Raw genomic sequence first — 19483 nt, 5'->3', positions numbered from 1 at the left:
TAACAGGACCCCGGTGATGTCATATGATAAAGGAGATTTCTCTGGAGGCTTCTACATGGCATTGAGCTGGAGAATTTCCAAGAAATTGAATTTCTAAAGTGCCATCCTTGACGCTTCAAAATAATTCCACCCGAGCACCAAGCCTCCTTGAAGAAAACATTGTCTTTTCAGTGACCCTTGTCACTGAGTGTTGTCCTCAAAGACATAAATTGGAAGCTATTTTCTTTCCAGCGAGACAGACTAAATCCAGGATGTAGATTTTCCAATTAGGCTCTTTTTAAACATCTGTTGGTAGGCTGCATTTAACATTAGTTATTTGAGCAAAGCACAATTTGATTAGACTGTCTGAAACTAAGCCAAAGTCTGCAAAATAATAGCTCAATTAAATTCTGTTTTGCTTGCATTTGTCTTAGATTTTCCTGAGTGTGATACTATTCCAAACAGTCAAGTAAACCAATTCCTTTCAAAATGAAAGATTTCAGTGTATTTTCCATCTTCCCTCCACATATATTTAATAATCTTTCCCATCTTCACTATGCTTCATTGAGCTTAATCTTGACACCAAATACATTTCCGTATTTTGCCTTTAGTCTCCTTTAATTTTCTGTGCTCATGAATTAAAGTTCTATGCCATTAATATTATACCTTAAATAGATTAGCAAATTTATAAAAGCAGGGAGAGGGCAATAGGGCAGCCTACCCTCCATGTAAGGGGCCCCTTAGTTTCCACTCTCTACCCAACATGCATTTCAGGTATTGGAAGCCTCATTTGGGTGAGACTGCCTTTAGATTCTTTCAATGCTGTTTACAGTCTTGAAATGTTGCTGAAGGATTATGAACCTGAGACTAGGGTGCAGCCTTGTTTTTGAAAGCAGCTTATTAACTTGCCCTTCTTTTTAGCTTATATATTTCATTCATTCGCTCGCTCATTCACTAATTCATCACTCATCCAGTCACTCATTCACTAACTCATCACTTTCTCATTTAGTAACTCATTCATGAAAGAAGCACCTGCAGACTGCGGAGATGGCTCCGTTGGTCAACTGTTAGTGATACCAAGCATAAGGACCTGAGCTTGATCCTCTGATTCCATAACAAACAAACAAACCAGCCATGTGTGATGGCATGCACTTATAATGCCAGTACCAGGGAGGCAGAGAAAGGCAGATCTTAGTGGTCCACTGGTCAGTCAGCTTAGACTACTTGCTGGGTTCTAGGCCAGTGAAAGACCTGTCTTTGAAAACAATGTATCTTCACCCCAAGGAACAACTCCCAAGGTTGATTCCTGGCTTCTGCATGCTTATGTGGATATACACACTCAGGAAGCTTCTACAGATAGCCTAGCTTGTGACAGGCATGGTCAGGAGTGACCAGGAGGTGAGATTTCAGATAGTCAACCTTCTTTGCCTTTAAAAACTATCTTGCATTAGTTCATACAGGACTCTGGGATGGGTCTTTCAGAATAGTATGGTGCTCATTCATGGGTAATATATTGAATCACAAAGCTGGGTGTGGCAGTGCATGCCTGTAATTCTAGCACTCAGGGAGGTAGAGGAAGGTGGACCTCTGTGAGTTTGAGGCCAGCCTGGTCCACAAATCAAGTCCAGGACAGCCAAGGCTATACAGAGAAACCCTGTTTCAAAAAGCCAGGGATGGGGGATAGAAAAATCTCCATGAGGTGCCCAATTTTAGCCAGGCATGGTGATGCAGGCCTTTAATTTCAGCATTTGGGAGACAGAGACAGGCAGATCTCTGTGAGTTCAAGGCCAGCCTGGTCCACATAGTGAGTTCAGGACAGCCAAGGCTCTGTTACACAGAGAAACCCTGTCTCAAAACAAAACAAAAAAGAGAGAAGTTCATATCTTTATAGGGGACTAGAGAGATGGCTCAGCGGTTAAGAGCACTGCCTGCTCTTCCAGAGTTCGCTAGTTCAACTCCCAGCACCCACATGGCAGCTCACAACTGTCTGATAGTGGATCTGACTACCTCACACAGACATATATGTATGCCAAACATCAAATGTACATTAAAAATAAATAAATTAAGAAAAAAGAACTAGCGCATCCTAACAGTATCAGCAAGAGGAGGAATTAATTGTCAATCATAGTAACGAAATACCTAAAAGACTCAACTTACCAGGAATAAAGGCTGATTATACGTCTTGGTTTCAGGGGTTGGTGGAGTTGCTTTAAAAGCATGGCAGAAAAATGTAGCCAGGGAAAGTCACTCAGTAACAGATGCCAGGAAAAAAGTAGGGGGGTCCCAACACTGCCTTCAGGAGTACGTCCCTAACCTACTTACTCTTAGATGTCGCAGATCTCTCAAGGGCACCATCAGTGTTTAAAATAGGAATGGGCACTTAAGACTCAAACTATCACATACCAGGAGCAAAGATGGCCGCTGACCTGCACGGGTTACCTGCTACATGGGTGTCTCTTCTGGCCAAGAGATTTACAAACACTACCTCAGCACATCTTTTAACAGGACCCAAGCGTAGGAGCCATGGTCAATTTGACTCTCAGATAAGAAGCTTGAGGTTTTCATCAAATATACTCACCTGTTGGTAGACAGCAAAGATGTCCCCAATCCACTGCTCAAACATCTATCTGGATGGGGTGCAACAGCAAGGAAGCTGAAAGAAGTAGCTTCAAGTTTTGCGAGTAGCTGTTTTCCCTCAAAAGCACAATTATGAGAACATTTTTCTGGGAATTAACTGTTTCTCAAGCCCTGTGTGAGCTACTTTCAGGCATTAATCACTTAGCCTTCACAATTACCTTAAGGGTAGGCAGGGTAACAAGCCATATTCTTTAGATGAGAAAATGGAAATAAAGAGAGTTTAAGTCAACTTCCTGGGGTCACGCAGGAATAACATGTTATCGGGTCTTGATTTGTCAGGTCTGACCATGGGATTACATCATTAATAGTAGTGTGACTCAGTCTCCTCCCTTCCATATATTCAGACACGTGAGTTTCCAAAATGCCATACTGCACAGTTAATACAGTTAAAGGACAGAATATACCTTAGATCTGCCTGTAAAGAGATAAAGTGCTGAATTCAAATGGGATTTGCCCCAGCATCTTGGAAGGATACTGGGGAAACATATGTTTAACCTAAGGCAGGATTTCCATAACTATTAAGGATCTTTTAAGTTTCTCTCAGGAAAAAAAAAAAAAAAAGTACTTTTCCACTTCAGTATGTTTTTCAGTTGCCAGTCAATTTGGTAAATAGACCACTGCTTCTAATACTGGTGTCCGGGGTCAGACATAAGTAGTCGATTACTGAGTCTAACCTGGACCGATGCTCCCTTACATAGCAGTTTTTATTTGTTTGGTTGTTTTTGGGACAGGATTTATCTGTGTAGACAGACTTGCTTTGTAGACCAGGCTGGTCTTGAACTCACAGCGATCTGCCTGCCTCTGCCTCCCTGAGTTCTAGGATTAAAGGCGTGTGCCACCATGCCTGACTTAAACAGCACTCTTAGCAGAATATGCATATATATATATGCTTGTGGATATAAAAGAATTGCTCTGCATAATTCTATGTGGCTTACTGTTATTACTTTTGTTTCTAGGATAAATAACAATCCATTTGTGTTACTAAATTTAAAAAATCAGACATAAATTTATTGCTGTCTTACTAAGAATGGTTTCATTAGGTCTGAGAAATGGCTATTCGTGAGTACAAAAGGGAACATGTGGCCTGTGGGCCTGATAGCCAAAGACTGAGAGGGAATCAGCTATATAGCATCCAGGGATTAACTAATGAGGAAGAGGCTTGAGACTCCAGGGCAATGCACAGAGTGGGGCACACCATATCTTTCTGATAAAAGAAAGGAAGGAAGGAAGGAAGGAAGGAAGGAAGGAAGGAAGGAAGGAAGGAAGGAAGGAAGGAGAGACAAAGAGATTCTCTTGAAACGTAAAACATAATTTAATTAGCAAGCTTATTTGTTCTAAACAGTAGGCAACAGCGCAGGTGATAGCTGTACTTCTTGATACTTTAACTTTCAAATGAGGACTATGCTTATTCTATCTCACTGTAAAAGTAATTATGATTCTCAATGTCTGTGTGTCTCCCTTTCTCTCCGGCAAGGCTGTAGACATTTTCTCAGGGATCCTACTTTAGTGCAGAGCTAAGGAAGGCAGAATTTGGACTATCTGGCTGATAAACATGACCACTGAACTTCTAAAGGACAGAGGGCACAGGGTCTACAGAAAGGTTTCGAGTGATGTGTAGAATATGAAACACCCACAAAGAAGAGAAGGCGCTTTGGGTTTAAGGGCTATGGTGCAAGACGGATGCAAAGCCCTTGCCTGGATCCATGGAAATGTATCTGAACAACCTTCCCCAGAACAGAGTAGCAGAAGGGGACACAGAAGCAGGAACAGCAGAATGATAACAGCAAGACATCAGCAGAAGGAAAAATGGCAGGTATGACGAAAATGCAGAGAGAGGGGGAGAAGATAGTCAATGATGATACCAGCACTGCTGACTAATATGGCCAGAGACAGAACCATCTGCCTGGAGAAAAACTGCTGTAAGGACACGGGAGGCAGCTAGGAGTGGTTTCCATGGGCTTGGGGTCAATCATGCATTCTTCACAAAAGAGAGGGACACACTGTAAAGGAACAAAGGATTCAAACACTGGAGAATGGATGAACTTGGGTTCTCAAAGTGAATTGGGAAGAAAGAAAAAGGCAGGTAGTTCAGAAACTCCAATTTGATGAAGTGTAACAGAAGCCATTTCCCCACAAATACAAGCCAGCCAAAGTAACCTATAGTACAAGAATGGGTAAGAATGCAGACAATGTCAGAATTCAGTGGCACTATGAGTCAGGAGGAAAAAAAGCCAGATTTGGAAGTTAGGGATGACAAAAATAAGGAGAAAATAAAACAAAACAAAATAAAAAAGCTAAAGCAATACACAGAATATTCTGGTTCTAAATATCTAGCAGCCACAGAGAGTAGAAAAAAGTGTCTGGGAAGGTGCGAGCCACCCAAAGGTTTTGAACTACCCATTTAAAACACACATTTACCAGGAATCGCAATAAATGCTGGGCTCTGTCGGCCTGAATATTTGCCAGAGTAATTCACTAGGCTGTAACGAAAAAGGACAAGAGCTGGTGCTCTCTGCCCAGTTGAGTCCTGGCGGCTTTAAAACCCTACTACTTAAGTAGTTAAAAATCTGTTCTTTTGATGAGGGGGGCAAGCCATGAATCGAAGGCAGCAACCCAGGCCCTTCAGAAACAATGAGTGGTTGATCTCTGCAATTTACTGGGCAAAACAGCAAAGAGACTGAAATATAGCGAAAGTTCAAAATGGGATATGTTCTCTTTAAAATCTTGAGAGCGACTAAATATGACAACCATCTGATGTATGAAAATTATTCACAACCAAAAACAGACAGTCTGGAAATAGCCGGGATGACTTCATTTAGACAGAATTACCCAAATCTGTTTCTAATATACACAGTACACATAATAAATTTTTACAATATGACAAGCAAAACAAACTTAATAAAAGTTCCCGATCTTTTGTTACACAAGCATGCTATATCCATGGTATGTTTATAATAGTTTGCTCATGATATCACAACTCAGTAACAAAGGCGTAGGCAATACAAAAACAGTTACTAGGCATGACATCAGCTCACAACTACCGTAATTACATCGAAACACAAATTTCCCAAACTGTACATTTTCCAAACTGCTTCTCAATTTCAACGGCTGCGTTTAGACAATTACTTACAGAGTGGTCTGCAGGCTTTGAGTAATACCCGGCTTTCTTCTCTTCCCCAAGCGTCACTTCCCTTTAGAAAGTGCATATTTCAATTACAGGCATGCCCATAAACACATGTCCAAATTAGGAGACCGTGTGGTCTGGTGGTTAGTGAGGAACACCAGGCATCAACAACGCCCATTCTGGTCCCTTCACTGTGCCTATGTGCTGTGCCCAGGAGAATCTCAAGGAAACTTCAAAATAAGGCAGATTATATTTCGGGCTGGAGTCCTCCATGGGTCACTGATGAGGTTCACGGCCTCTGGCCACACTGTTTTTCTGTGCTACACTTTCTTCGTCTGTGAGATGGGAAAAGTGAAAGCTGGGGAGATGGATTACTCCAGGGTCTGGTACGCTGGCATGTGTACTCGAGTTAAGATCCTCGGGACCCCCGTAAAACCTGTGCAGTGTGGAGCACCCGGAACTCCATACCTAGGGAGGCAACACACAAGAGGATCGCCAAGGCCTGCTGGCTAGCCCCCTCACCCTAACCTGTAAGTTTCGGCTTCACTGAGAGATCTTTCTCAACAAGTCAAGTGGGAGGGGTGGAGGGATGGCTCAGTGGTTAAGAACGCTGCTCTGCCGGAGGCGGAGCTCAGCTCTCAACGTGCACATCAAAGGGCCTCACAACCTTCTGAAACTCCAGCACCGGGAATCTGATGTTTTCTCTCGGCCTCCCCACACATACGGCACACACTCACAACAGACTCACATACGCACGCACACAAAAATAAAAATAAATTACAAATGAAGTGGAGAGGGCCTCAGAAAGACCGCCCAACACGCATACACCTCTGGCCCCCGCTTACGCTCGTGCACACGTGCACGTGGTGGTGAGACTCCCACAGCACTGCTGGAGAGTGCCTACTTGCTGGGGAGTACCTCCTTGCTGGGGAGTACTGCATCGCCCTTCAGTCTTTATTGTCATTACGGTTATCTTTCTGGACAGATGCCTGTCTGAAAACCTAGCCTAACTGACCTTGACCCACAGAGTAACTCTTCAGAGGTCAGGGCAAGGGCGGTGTCTTGATCGCAGGATCTCAACGGAGTGACTTTCAAGTGAATACAGTTTGAAAAGCATGAATGCAGGCATAAAGGAAGGATTACATCCACTGCCTTCAGAAGTGAAAAATATGATCTGGGCTTCATGCTCTCTGATTGCTTTCATGTTCTTACAGCTCACTCTGGCGACACGGCGAACCCATCTGAAATGACCAGTGAAGGGGAAGGGCTGCCATGCCCGTGATTTCAGAAGACACTTGCCGAGGATCAAAGTTTGTGAGCCTGTGCCATATGCGTGACCTCTGTCTCCCCGTGTTTTGAGGTCAGCTGGCTTTCCTGACCAGGCAGTTTGCCAGGGGAACACGACTACCCCCATTGTCACATCTAGCCCATGGTGTTGCACCGAATGCTGTTATTCTAGGCTTCAGGAAATTTTCAAACCACTGGACAGGGTCCAAGGCTGTGTGCTAATGAGTTTCAGATTGGAGGACCTCACTGGGCATGTGTCAGAAAAGTGGCACACTGTAGGGGAAGTTGGGAGCAGGGAAGAAAAGTTACATGTGTGCGCACACACACACATGCACACACACTTGCACAAACATACACACAGGAGGTGGGAGGAAGAAGGGAGACAGGAAAGGAGATGAAGTAGGAGGGGTAGAGAGAGGGAGAGTGGGAAAGATGATGGAAAGAGAGAAATGAAGAAAAACCAGTAGTTAACAAATACTGGCTGCTCGAACTGACAGGGGACATCCCTGACCCCTGCACTTCATCAAAAATTCTTGCAGCCTTACAAAATAAAGGAGCTTGCTTTTATCACACACTGAGAGGCTCATATGGAAAAATGGAAAACACTACATCACTTGACCTCAGCGTGGCCCCTTTCAACCACAGACAAATACTGTGTACAAAAATCCTAAATCAACTTAAGATGTTCCAACAACACCAACCAAAAGGCCTTAATTTTCTGCATTAGACTTGATGATTACTATTTTGGGTCTTGCCAGTTTGCTTAGGAGGATTACACAGGAAAGAGACGTATAATTCCCGGAAGGGTGTTTTATCACTTTGCGAGTAACGCTAACGGGGTGACCTCTGCTGAGTGGGTATGGAGGTGGGGTTGGGAGGCTCATCCTGGGTGACACTCCAGAGCAAGCCTGGCTCAGGAGGGTGGGAAAATCACTCACCACTGAATCACCGTTATTTGCTTACATTAGCAGAACATTAAAACAGATTTTAAACAACATAAAGGCACTATAGCCGGCTGCGTGGTGAGTCATTTTCATGGAGAACCAAGTGGTTTTCTCCCTGATGGATTTCATAAGGGGCATCTCACGGAGTTACCATAGTGGACTCTCAGCTGCTCGCTCTCTCTCTCTTTCCCTTTCTTCTTCTTCCTTTTTAAAAATTGTAATTTATTTTTATCCCTGGGAGCATTTTACCTGCATGTCTGTCTGTGCATCACGTGCACACAATGCCCACAGAGGCCAGAGGAGGGCTTAAGGTCCCCTCCAATTAGAGTTACAGATGGCTGTTGGACACCATGTAGATGTTGGAGACAGAAATGGGGTCCTCTGGAAGAAGATCTCCCACTCTTAACTACCAGCCCTTCTGGTCTATTTAAGAAGAACCACTTCTTGGGGAAATGTGGCCCACAGAACTCTGACTAGTAAGAACTCTCTGCCTTTCTCCTCTCTCTCCACACACACACTTAGTACTTGAGACTTTACAATCCAATCCTTTCACATCCTCTAACTGTCATCAACATTTTTTCAGACAGTGTCTATAAAATTGATTGCTTGTAGCTCTGAGTTCTGTTCGACACATGGAAGCAATATAATTTAAAGTATTTTCAATGAGGGGGGAAAGAGATACAAAACCCCAGGAAGCCTCTACAGAATTTGGGCTATGTGGGTATGGAGGGGAACAAACCAGAAGCCAAGGAAATGGCCTGACCGTCACAGGATGCCGGAAGCTTTGACAAAAACTCCAAACATGAAAACTCTAAATCTACCGTAATGCCGACTGACATATCCTCCCTTCAGATATGAATGATGGTTCTGAAACATTAATACATTCATTAGATTCTAGCTCCCTGGACTTAAAATATTCTGTGCTCTGGCGCACAGGCGTCTTGACAGCTTTGTTGTGCTCATATACGTGAGGTCCCCATAAGACACAGTTGTTGGGAAGCCTCACACCTCCACCCAATCTGTTGTTTTCACAAGTTTAATCTAGGTATGAAAAAACTGGGAGAGGAACCACGTGGAGGCAACATCTTCAACCCAGTTGTGTATCACAGAAGCCACTATAGGTGGTGACATGATCCCATGATGCTTAGCAACTACACAGGGCTCTAACTCCCCAGTCTGTAATACTGCAAAAATACGGTTGTTTCTTTGGTTCCCCTCACCCCCTTCCCTGAAGCAAAAGCAGATGACCAGCAAGGGTCCGACAGTGTTATTCCTAATTACCTTTTTTTTTTTTTTTCACTCTTGATCCTGTGGCTCTCATAATTAGTTACCTGGGGCTGCAATCCAATTTGAAGTGATGACAAGAAAGTGATCCATGAAAAAGTAATAAGTTAAATCCAATTTCAGCCTTCCTCTAATTAAATGCACATGGAACTAATGACTCCAACCCCAGCATTTCAGTGATAATGGTAATTAGCGAGGTGGGAGTCACTCTCTTTTTTCAACACTGGAGGTGGAAACCACAAGGTAAAATGGTAGGAACACTCTTAATTACATGTGTCATTTTGTCAGCAATTTACACATTTTTGACCAGTCAAGTATGTTTTTTCCCTTGTCTCTCTCCACCTCCTAGCCCGGGCAGTGACTATAACACGGTGCTCCATGTTCCAACACACGTAAGCTCAGAGGAGCAATCGGCCCCGAGGAAAAGGAATCATTCTTCACTGCTGGCCCCTGTCCTGATGCTAAGATACAGATGCATACAAAGACACACACAGGCATGCACAGACACACATGCAACTACATATACATGCAAAGGTACACACACAGCTGTAATTAGGAAATTATGTAACTCTGAGTGCCCTCTCACTGAGGTCAGATATATACAGCAGAATTGGGTTTTGTTCATTTTGGGGTTGTTTTGTTTTGTTTGTTTACAATATGGGAAACATACTATTTGCTTATTCATGGACAATTTGATATCCAGTAGAGGCTGGGAAGACATACATGGAAAGAGAGGCGGCTGTCAACTTCTGGTAGTAACTGATGGCCTGTGGCTCTCCAAAGCCTGGCTACCCATCAGTGTTCTATTCTTGTCTGGGTGTTCTGTGGCAACTCCCGGTAACCTTCCACAGTTCCCGTTCACCTACCCTACAGAAATGCTATGGTGCTGGTCCATGTTGAACACTGAACAAACTTTCCTCATCCAATACCCTTTGCCCGTGGTGATACATACACAGTTTGTGTGCTGGACTGTTTGATGCCAATTTGACACAAGCTAAAGTCACCTGAGAGGAGGAAGCCTCAACTAAGAAAATGTCTTCATGAGATCAGGCTGTAGGCAAGCCTGTAAGGTATTTTCTTAATGATTGATGAGGTAGGGTCCAGCCCATTGTGGGTGATGCTATCTCTGGGCTGGTGGTTCTGGGTTCTATAAGCAGGCTGAGTAAACAATGAGGAGTAAGGCGGTGAGTAGCGCTCCTTCATGGCCTCTCCACCGGTTCCTGCCTCAAGGTTTCTCCTCTGTTTGAGTTCCTGCCCTGACTTCCTTTGATGATGAACAGCACTGTGGAAAAGAAAGCCAAATGAACCCTTTCTTCCCCAACCTGCTTCTCGTCATGGTGTTTCATCACAGCAATAGCAACGCTAACTAATACAGTTTGAGATAAAAACATTAGCATTAAATTTGTATTTTAACATCCAAGTGCACAGAGTTAAGTTAAACATATCCTCACTGGGATACTTAGGAAAGGAGGTTGCCAATAAAATAAACACATGAGTGAGACTAGGACATGGTCATATTCCATTCAACTAAAAGTAAAGCATTCAACACAAGCTGGGCTAGCACAACTCATGTCACCACTTTGGGGGCAAGGACAGAATACGACTACAAGAGACAAAATCTAAACTCAGGAGTATAAACTTGGGATCCTTGAACCACATGAAACCCTTAAAAACTGGATGCCAAATTCTGCATGCAGAGATACTTTGCTATGGGGAGAGAAGGCCAGTCTTTTCATCATATATATGTATATTTAAATTATTATGTATATATATACTTAATATGTACATATATTCATATATAATATACACAAATACATAAAACATATTAATTATATATTTAAATGTTCACGGGTGTTCTGTATGTGTGCATCACAGTACACGTGTGGAGGTCAGAGGACAATTTTGGGTGGTCAGGTCTCTCCTTCCACTGTGGCTTTGAAGGACCAAACTCCAGTCTCGAGGCTCCTGAATCTAACCCCTTTACCTACTGAGCCATCTCTCTGGCTCATTCGGTCATATTTCTCATAGTTTGTATAATCTAGAAGATTTAATAACTACTTTTAAAAAAATCATCATTTCTTCTGGGCAGTGGTAGAGCACGCCTTTAATTCCAGCACTTGGGAGGCAGAGACAAAAGGATCTCGGTTTGTTTGAGGCCAGTCTGGACTACAAAGTAAGTTCTAGGACAGCCGCAGCTACACAGAGAAACCTTTAAAAAAAAAAATCATAGCTTCTACTTTTTTTTTTATTATTATTCCTTATGAAAACTTGCTTTTAGGTACTTGGGATTCTCAAAAGTGTGCAGAAGACATCTTATAAGGGATGGATATTTTGACCCGTCTGATCTGTTTTAAAGACCAGAAGATGCTGGCTGTGGGCATTGTTCACTTGGAATATTAAGGGATATAGTTTAAAGCCCTGAATCACCCACTTTCCTAACCTAGCGCACAGAAATATTTTTAAGAGCTGGTATTCTGCAACTGTCCCACCTCACTACTACAAAAGAAAACTGGAGTTACCTTTAAGGGTTTCCTCTTAGTAACTTATTCCTTAATGAGTGACAGAGACATGATCTGAGACACTATGTGGCATTAAGGCAATGCACAGAAACTCACCCCTAAGTCATATTTTATATAACTGCAAAGAAAAAAATATGACAGACAAAACCAAACACCTGTTGAATCTTGTGTTTTAACCTCAAAGCTGGACCTCTTACAACCCTGAGCCAAAGGCTGGTCCTCAAGTGGATTTCACTATTGATTCTCTTAGGGGGGAAAAAATTGCCTTCTGGGTCAGGGGTTTGCACAGCATACAACCTTGGAGGAAAGGGACAAACCAATCAGATGCGTGGCTTTGAGCTCACACTCTCCACAGCCAGCCTGGAGCTGCGGTCAGCTTCCCACTGAAAGCAGTACACAAGGCTTGCTTTCTGTCTCGACCTGCATGCTGCTGGAGCCCTCCTCTTTCTGAGGAGAAACTGTGTCGTTTGAGTTCCTTCCAGTGTTACGTGTTCCAGCCAACAACGAGAAGGCTTAAAGAACCAAAAGGAGCTACTACCCAGAAATGTCAGTCAAAGTTCCAAAATTTGATCAATAAAAGTTGCTCATCTACTGCCAACTGATCGTTAGCCAGTAGGGCCACAAGCTTTGGAGGTTATGGGGCACCTGTACTGTTCGGCATTAATTTTACTTGTTTGAGCAGTCCTCAGAAGTATATAGATATTTATAAAAAGCAGCCTACTATTTTTACCCACCTCTCTTATTTTTTAAGCAAAATCACACTAATTCACTTAATATCCTAAAGGCAAGGTCTGTGTCAACAGTGTGGGTTCCTATGAGCAGTTGGCTAGCAGGCAGCATGCTGTGGCTCCCCCCAGGTGTTCACCAAGATGCGTCTAAAAGATTCAGAACATTCTGGTTGTGAATTTAGGAGGGAGCCAGTTTTTCAATTTCCACTTTTATCATTCATGAAAGAAATTTGCGAGGCAAATTAACAGAGGAAGCAAAAAAAGACAATGCAGGACGGTGAGCCGAATACCGGTCAAGAACTCCAAAAGTGGCCTGTGTACCTGGTTCACGCCTTCTTCAGCAATTACCCAGGCTGTGTCCTGAGAACGCAGGCACAGGCTCAGCTTAGCATGTGTCAGCAGCATGTGTTTCCCTCCTACTGTAACTAGTCGGTCCACTTTGGTAAGTTCTGACTTGGGCTCATAATCTCTATCTCTGTCCAGCAGCCACTTACAGCCTCCCTGCACTTTCCCTTTTCTTTTGTCTCATCAGCCTGTGAAAATGAAGCGTGCTGCCAAACATGAGGTGGAGAAGTGGGAGATATGCTTTAAATTGCAAGTCATAGCATATTTGGGAAGTTAAGGTGTCTTTTCTTTTCTTTCCCTTCTCAAGCTTTCAGCAGATCAAATCCTCCATCCGCGTCAAGCCTTCCTCTATGCAGATCTGAAACCTGCCACGAAGGGAAAAGAGATCAGAGAGGAAGGCTGCGCAGAATGGCAGGATTTCCCTTTCATTTGAGAGCCACTCCAGGTGAGCCGCCCAGGGAGGACAAGGCACTCCGGGATAGACTTCAGTGTCAAGGTTATTTCTTCCGAGAAGCACCAAGGCTACATACATCTTCTTATAACATAATGACAGATAAGGTGACTGAGGTCAGCAGTTTCTCCTTTCTGTTAGTAGAAGGCAGCACTAAACTGATACAGCTTGGGTTCGAGTGACCCTATATTCAGCAAGAGGTCAGATACAAAGACAACACACATATATATTGCATGCACGCATGCACGAACATACATGCACACATGCACGCACATGCACCAGCCCTTAAAAGTCAGTCTAAATTCCATGCTTGTCAGTTCTACCACTGAGGAGCCAAGAGGAAACAGCATCATCTTCAACAGACTAGGCTTTCTGAGAACCATCCTCCTTCCATCTTTTCTGCACAGGCTGAACTGTGGAGCGCCTCCCCACGCAGCGGCTCTCACATTGCCCTAGCCATAGTCCATGGCATGCCACATGTCAGACTTTTTGGCTTGTTGCAAAAATCCTCAATGGTTAAGAAAAAATAGAATCCTCAAGATGAAATGCCCTAAAACTTCACATCAGCTATCAATTTAGGCCTAACGAATCTCCACTCCTTACCCTAAATGCCACATTGTAAAAACACTAGTGTTAAGGCTAGAGAGGCAGCTCACTGGTAAAGGGCCTCCAGCCTCACTCCAGCGGGTGAGTTCAGGTCTCAGCCCCCACATGTGCGAACAAGACACAGAGGTCTGCCTATGCAGTCCTCGCCTGCGGAGGAGGAGACGAGCAGATCCCTGGAGCCCCAGGGCAAGTCACAGAGTAGAATCCGTGGGTTCAAATCCAGCGAGAAACGGTTTCTCAGAAAGTAAGGTGGAAGGCTGGTGTCACCCTTGATTGCAGAGGTAAGCGGACTTCTGTGAGTCTGAGGCCAACCTGGTCTACATAGCAAGTTCCAGACCAACCAAGGCTATAAAGTGTCTCAAAAGAAAAAAAAAAAAGTGAAGCTGGACTGAATAACAAACTCAATGTGTACAACACACACACAAATGGAAAAACAAATCCAGTTTATTTTTAATCATAAACGGTATTCGACTCTCTACAACACTGTCACTGGACAGTGTCTTTGTATGTATCTTTAAAACTTCAAACTAAAGCTGCTGCACTGTGGATACTTCTCTTCCCAATATTATACTGCCATTTTGCCAATGAACTTGAGGCCTGATGAATTCAACAGGACTCCTAGTATTTTCAAGGCTGTGAGAGGCTCCAAGAAGGAGGCCAAAGAATGGACAGGCATTTGAATCACTGAGTGACAGGCTGGGCCAGCTCCCTGTATACATTAATAAATTAGAATTTTAATTGTGTCTCTGTCTGCAGGAGATGCCCTGGTACTTTAATATGTACCAACAATTGGCTATGTTATGGAATCTGCAATGTGGCCTCCGCTGCTGACCCCTGGAACACAATTCCCAGACTGACTACGGAAACTGTTCAGTTTGATCCTTTCAACTTATTTGAATCCTGACAAATAAGCTCACAGCTGAAAGGTCAACACAGTCATATTTCATCCTCCTGAGCTGTTCTTAAGACATCTGCACAACAAAGCCCTTCTTACAACACCTGACGCCCGCCCTCCACAGCACCGCACCTCATTAAAACTGTCTCCCATACCCGCACCCACTCAGCGGTAAGAGGGGGCGGGTTGCTGGTAGTTTACCACACAGCTGTCTTCGGAAGAGTCTGTAAAGAGTTCACACCGATGCACAACTTGCCCAATAACCTGTCACTATATGGTTGGACATTTCTTGGAAAAGGAACAGTTCCCCTGGCTTAGTAGGAGAACTAGAATTGGTTGACTAAAGACAGGATGACGTGTGCAGGAAGCTTTGGAAGTGGGTAACAGTTTATCCTAATCCAGGGAGAAGTCAACACACTGCATCACAAGTGACATCAGACACAGAAGACATGTAACACACTGTGTTTCTGCCCATCAAAGATTGTTACAAAATTTCCAGTGAGAAACCCATCCTTAGCCTCTAGTTGGGGGGTGGGGAAGGGACACCTAAAACCTATCTCCTCACTTGAACGTGGGCACCAATACCCCGACTCGAGCTTCCTCGAAATTTCTACTGCAATTTTCTACTCCAAGACCCAAATCCAAATTAGACTTTATGGACTTACTCCTCGTTCTACTCTATTAACCCCTTGGCCCTCGACGTACGTGACGTGAGAAGTTGTTGAAAGAATCTTCTTTTTGTTATCATTTCATAAAAATTGTTCCCTGTTTTCAATTAATGATTCAGAAACATTCTGCAAACACCGGCTGAAAAAGGGCATGTGTTCGATTATACTCATTATTTGGTATAATATCAGAAGCATCATATCCTCCTGGGGCCAAAGAGAAGCTCTTGACACTGCAGAGATCTGGAGATGCTAAGCACCGCTCCTTTTTGGAGGAAGCACTGAGATGTCAAGGAATGTCCCTGCACCCTTGCCCCTTAGTTATAAATAGCCAATATGTCTCCAGAATAAGGAACTTGTAGAAACTGTCAATGGGGAAGTCAATTAATCTGGCACTATGGAAAGCATGATAAAGAGTCCGCCAAAAGTATGAAGAGCCTAAAAAAAACTAACAAACAGAACCATCGCATACTTTAGCTAGACAGCTCCTATCTGAATGGGCATTGTCCCCCACAGTCTCGGGCATTTGAACACTTGGTGACCAGTTGGTGGTGCTGTTTGTAGAGGTTTATGTGGTTCGGCCTTACGGAGGAATTCTATCACTGGGGTCTGGCCTGGAGATTGAAAGACTTGTGCCATTCCAGAACACTCTCTTTGCTTCAAGCTCAGGGTTGAAGATGTAAGTTCAGACATGTGCCAAGTCTGACACACGCTGCCATGCCTCTCAGCCTCAATGGACTCTTCTCTCTCTGGAATGGAAATCCCAAATAAATTTTCTCATTGTGAAGTTGCCTTCATCATGGTGTTTTTTTTCACAGCCCCAGAAAATAAGTAACATGCTGGCATACTGAGAAGATACTCAAACACTCGTGTTTGCTATGCTACTATTCATGATGGCTAAAGCATGGTATTATAGGCCTACATTCCTATCACCAGAGAAGTGGATTAACAACAATGGAGTTGTTTCATTCACAGAGAAACAGCTTCCTGTCATTTGCGGCAAAATGGTTGGAAACAGAGGCCATATCGGTAAGTGAAACTGGCTAGACCCAGAGAAGCAAGTATTGTTTGCTCTTCTGCTCTTTCCCATTTGTGGAAACTAAAAAGAGTCAATCTGAAGGAGCTGGGAGTGGGGAATGGTGAAGACAGGTGGATGAGTGGTATCAGTGCTGCTTTATACATGCACAAGGCCCTGAGCATGTTGAATTATGATTTAAATCCCTCCCAATATTAAAAATTTTGATATAAAACAAACAAACAAACAAACAAAAAAAAACAAAACAAAAAAACCCCAACAACAACGAACTTTTGGTCAAAGAGAGATGTTTTCCTCATGATGTCATAATCAGCTCAGAAACCAAGAACACACATTTGCACAATGTTTCCTTAGATGGTTTGCAACGGTCATGAAAATGCACCTCTGCAAGGCTTTTCAGCCATGGAAAAGGGCATGACAATAATTTTTTTTTTTTTTTTTTTTTTAAAAAGAGTTGCTACCTGAAGAGCTGGTTGCTTGTCATTCCTCTTGGGAGACTTTAATCCACTAACTTGCTGTTGCTGTTGCTGCTGCTGCTGTTGCTGCTGCTGCTGCTGTTGCTGCTGCTGCTGCTGCTGCTGCTGTTGTTGCTGCTGCTGCTGCTGTTGTTGCTGCTGCTGCTGGTGAAGGAGGAGCTGCCTTGCCACCTGCAGGGCCTACAAGAAAAAAATGAAGGGAAAGGCTTAGTTATCACATAGGTCTGGGGACTTCCTCACAAAGAGGATCTCAGGAAAGGAAAAAAAAAAACCTTCAGGGATGGCCCTCAATTTCTCACTTCCAAGCAAAGATACTGGCAAACAAATCTTCCTGCCAGTCTACAGAGAAAACTTTATAGAATGTGCTTCCATTTCCTTTGCTTTGGTGAAATTACCCAGGACTCCTTAGACACAGTATCATATGTAACTGAATATGACATGACATCTGTAAGGGTGAGTGGCTGGGGCTTTGTGGACAGATGTTAGAGTGTGGTCATGGCGGATGAGGGAAATTTAAGGCTCAAGGGATAAGGAAGGGCTCTTCTTGGAGAAACCTTGTCCTACCAGATTCTTCTTGGGGAAACTTAGAAAGCCAAGGTTTGTGTTTTCACCATGCCTGAATCCCAATAAAGGGAAAGAGCTAGACAGCGGAGCACAGGAAAATGGGCCACCATAGACACAGCTATTCCCACAGAAAGCTTGGAGCAGAGGGAAGTCTATTGGGAATGGTCTCCCTAGATGACAGAAGAGGAAAGCCCATGGGCTGGGATATCTCAGCTCAGAGAGGGCTTGCCTAGCATACACAAAGCCATGGGTCCAATTTCTAGTATCAAATGAAGCAGGCATGGTGGCACAGGCTGTAATCCTTGCACTTAGGAGGGAAGAGCTACAGGATCAAAAGTTCAAGGTCATCTTCAGCTGTGTGTGTGTGTGTGTGTGTGTGTGTGTGACATCGGTTATACATGGATGTTCTTCCCAACATTAAAACTTTTGGTTATGCTCTTCCTCTCTTCCTCTCTCTCTCTCTCTCTCTCTCCACCCCCTTCCCCTAATAAACCTCCCACGTGGAAAAAAATAAAAACTTTTGGTTACAGAATATACAAAGTATGTCAGAAACTCAATGTCATCCTCAGAGGTTGAGTCCAGCCTGAGCTACCTTATATAGACTGGCAGACAGAGATAAAGTAAAAGGAAAGCTTAGCAGAAAAGAGGTGACCTGCAGTCATCCCAAACCTCTCACTATGAACCCAAGAGCCAAGCTGCTTAGTCTAAATGACTCAAACTTTTTGAAATGGGGAGGCTTTCTTTGAAGACAGTAGTTTATGGAAGTGGTATGAATTGACAATAAGACAAAACAAATACAGGAAGACCTCCAAAGGGTGAACATATGACTGGGTAGCACCCCCTCCCCTTTTTGAAGTTCAAGTGAAGAGAGAAGTATCAGCAACACAGATATGGCCAGTATTTAGATACTGCCATAAAACTAAGTAAGAATAATAGAGACTACCACACCTAAGTGAAGATGAGAGCAGGATAGGCCATAGGAAACTGAAGTGTGTGAGTACTATGCCAGAAAAATCACATTGAAAAGTTATATTACTTGGGTCTACTTAAGTGAGAAGAGGATATACATTTAAGATCCAGAAAGGATGGTCACAAAGTGATACACTTACATAAAAAGGAAATCCTTGCGCATCATATAAAATTTGTAAAGATCAAATATGCGTGTATGTGCACATGCACATGCGTGTGTTATGTGTGCAATGGTACCTGGAGGCCAGAGAGGATGTCAGTTTCCTTGGAGATGGGGTTTCATGAGACTGTGAGCTGGATGAGGTAGGCAGTGTGAACCGAACTAGGGATTTCCTGGAATAGCAGACAGCGCTCTTCATCACTAAACCCTCTCTCCAGTCCCCCAGGTAGATGTATTTAAATATATGTTTACATATTTAATAGTTACAGAAATGCGGCCACTTACAGTAGGTGTGCCTCAAGGAAGAGGTAACACGAACGTGATCAATGCCTCAAACAAAATCTGATAGCTTGCGCTTAGGAAGTGACCATAATACACTGACGTGGTATTGCCTTCCTCAGGGATGAACAGCTGGGTCACGTGGATATTGAGGTGCACATATACGAAAATACGGTGACAATGCTGAGGGGCGGGAGGGGTCAAGGCCAGGGCATCCAGGTACTATACTCATGGAAACAGGAAAATGAGAAATAATGGAGGGATTCCTCCACTCGAGCAGAAACCTAGAAAAGGTGGACTTACTTGTAGGACAAGTTCACTCAAAAGAGCTCCTAAGGGACTATGGCCACAGGAACTTTTGGGACAACTCTTATGACCGAGCAGGGTCTCAGTGGCGAAGAGGTACAGAGGAGCACAAACAGAAGCACCGAATGGCAGGAGACAAAGGAGCAACCCTGTCCTCAGAGGCGGAACACGCCTCCTGCTGCCGCCTGACAACATCCACCCTCTTCCAGGTTGTCCACCTGCTACTGAA

General features: G+C 43.7%; 1 protein-coding gene across 11 annotated transcripts in view; it reads right to left on the bottom strand.

Moving 5' to 3' along the window:
• The window catches only part of Foxp1 (forkhead box P1), a 382214-nt gene that overhangs the window by 133409 nt on the left and 229322 nt on the right, over positions 1-19483 (bottom strand). For all 11 annotated transcript variants that reach the window (XR_008722666.1, XM_055628587.1, XM_055628591.1 and 8 more), the window contains one exon: positions 16962-17156. Coding sequence is in view for 9 of the 11 variants with exons in the window: in XM_055628587.1 (XP_055484562.1) it covers positions 16962-17156 (195 nt within the window). In the remaining 2 variants the exon portion in view is untranslated. The remainder of the gene's footprint in view (positions 1-16961; positions 17157-19483) is intronic.

Source organism: Psammomys obesus, unplaced genomic scaffold (genome assembly GCF_907164565.1).
Source record: "Psammomys obesus unplaced genomic scaffold, mPsaObe1.curated_primary_1811, whole genome shotgun sequence".
Lineage (NCBI taxonomy): Eukaryota > Metazoa > Chordata > Mammalia > Rodentia > Muridae > Psammomys > Psammomys obesus.
This window is presented reverse-complemented; position numbering and strand designations above follow the sequence as displayed.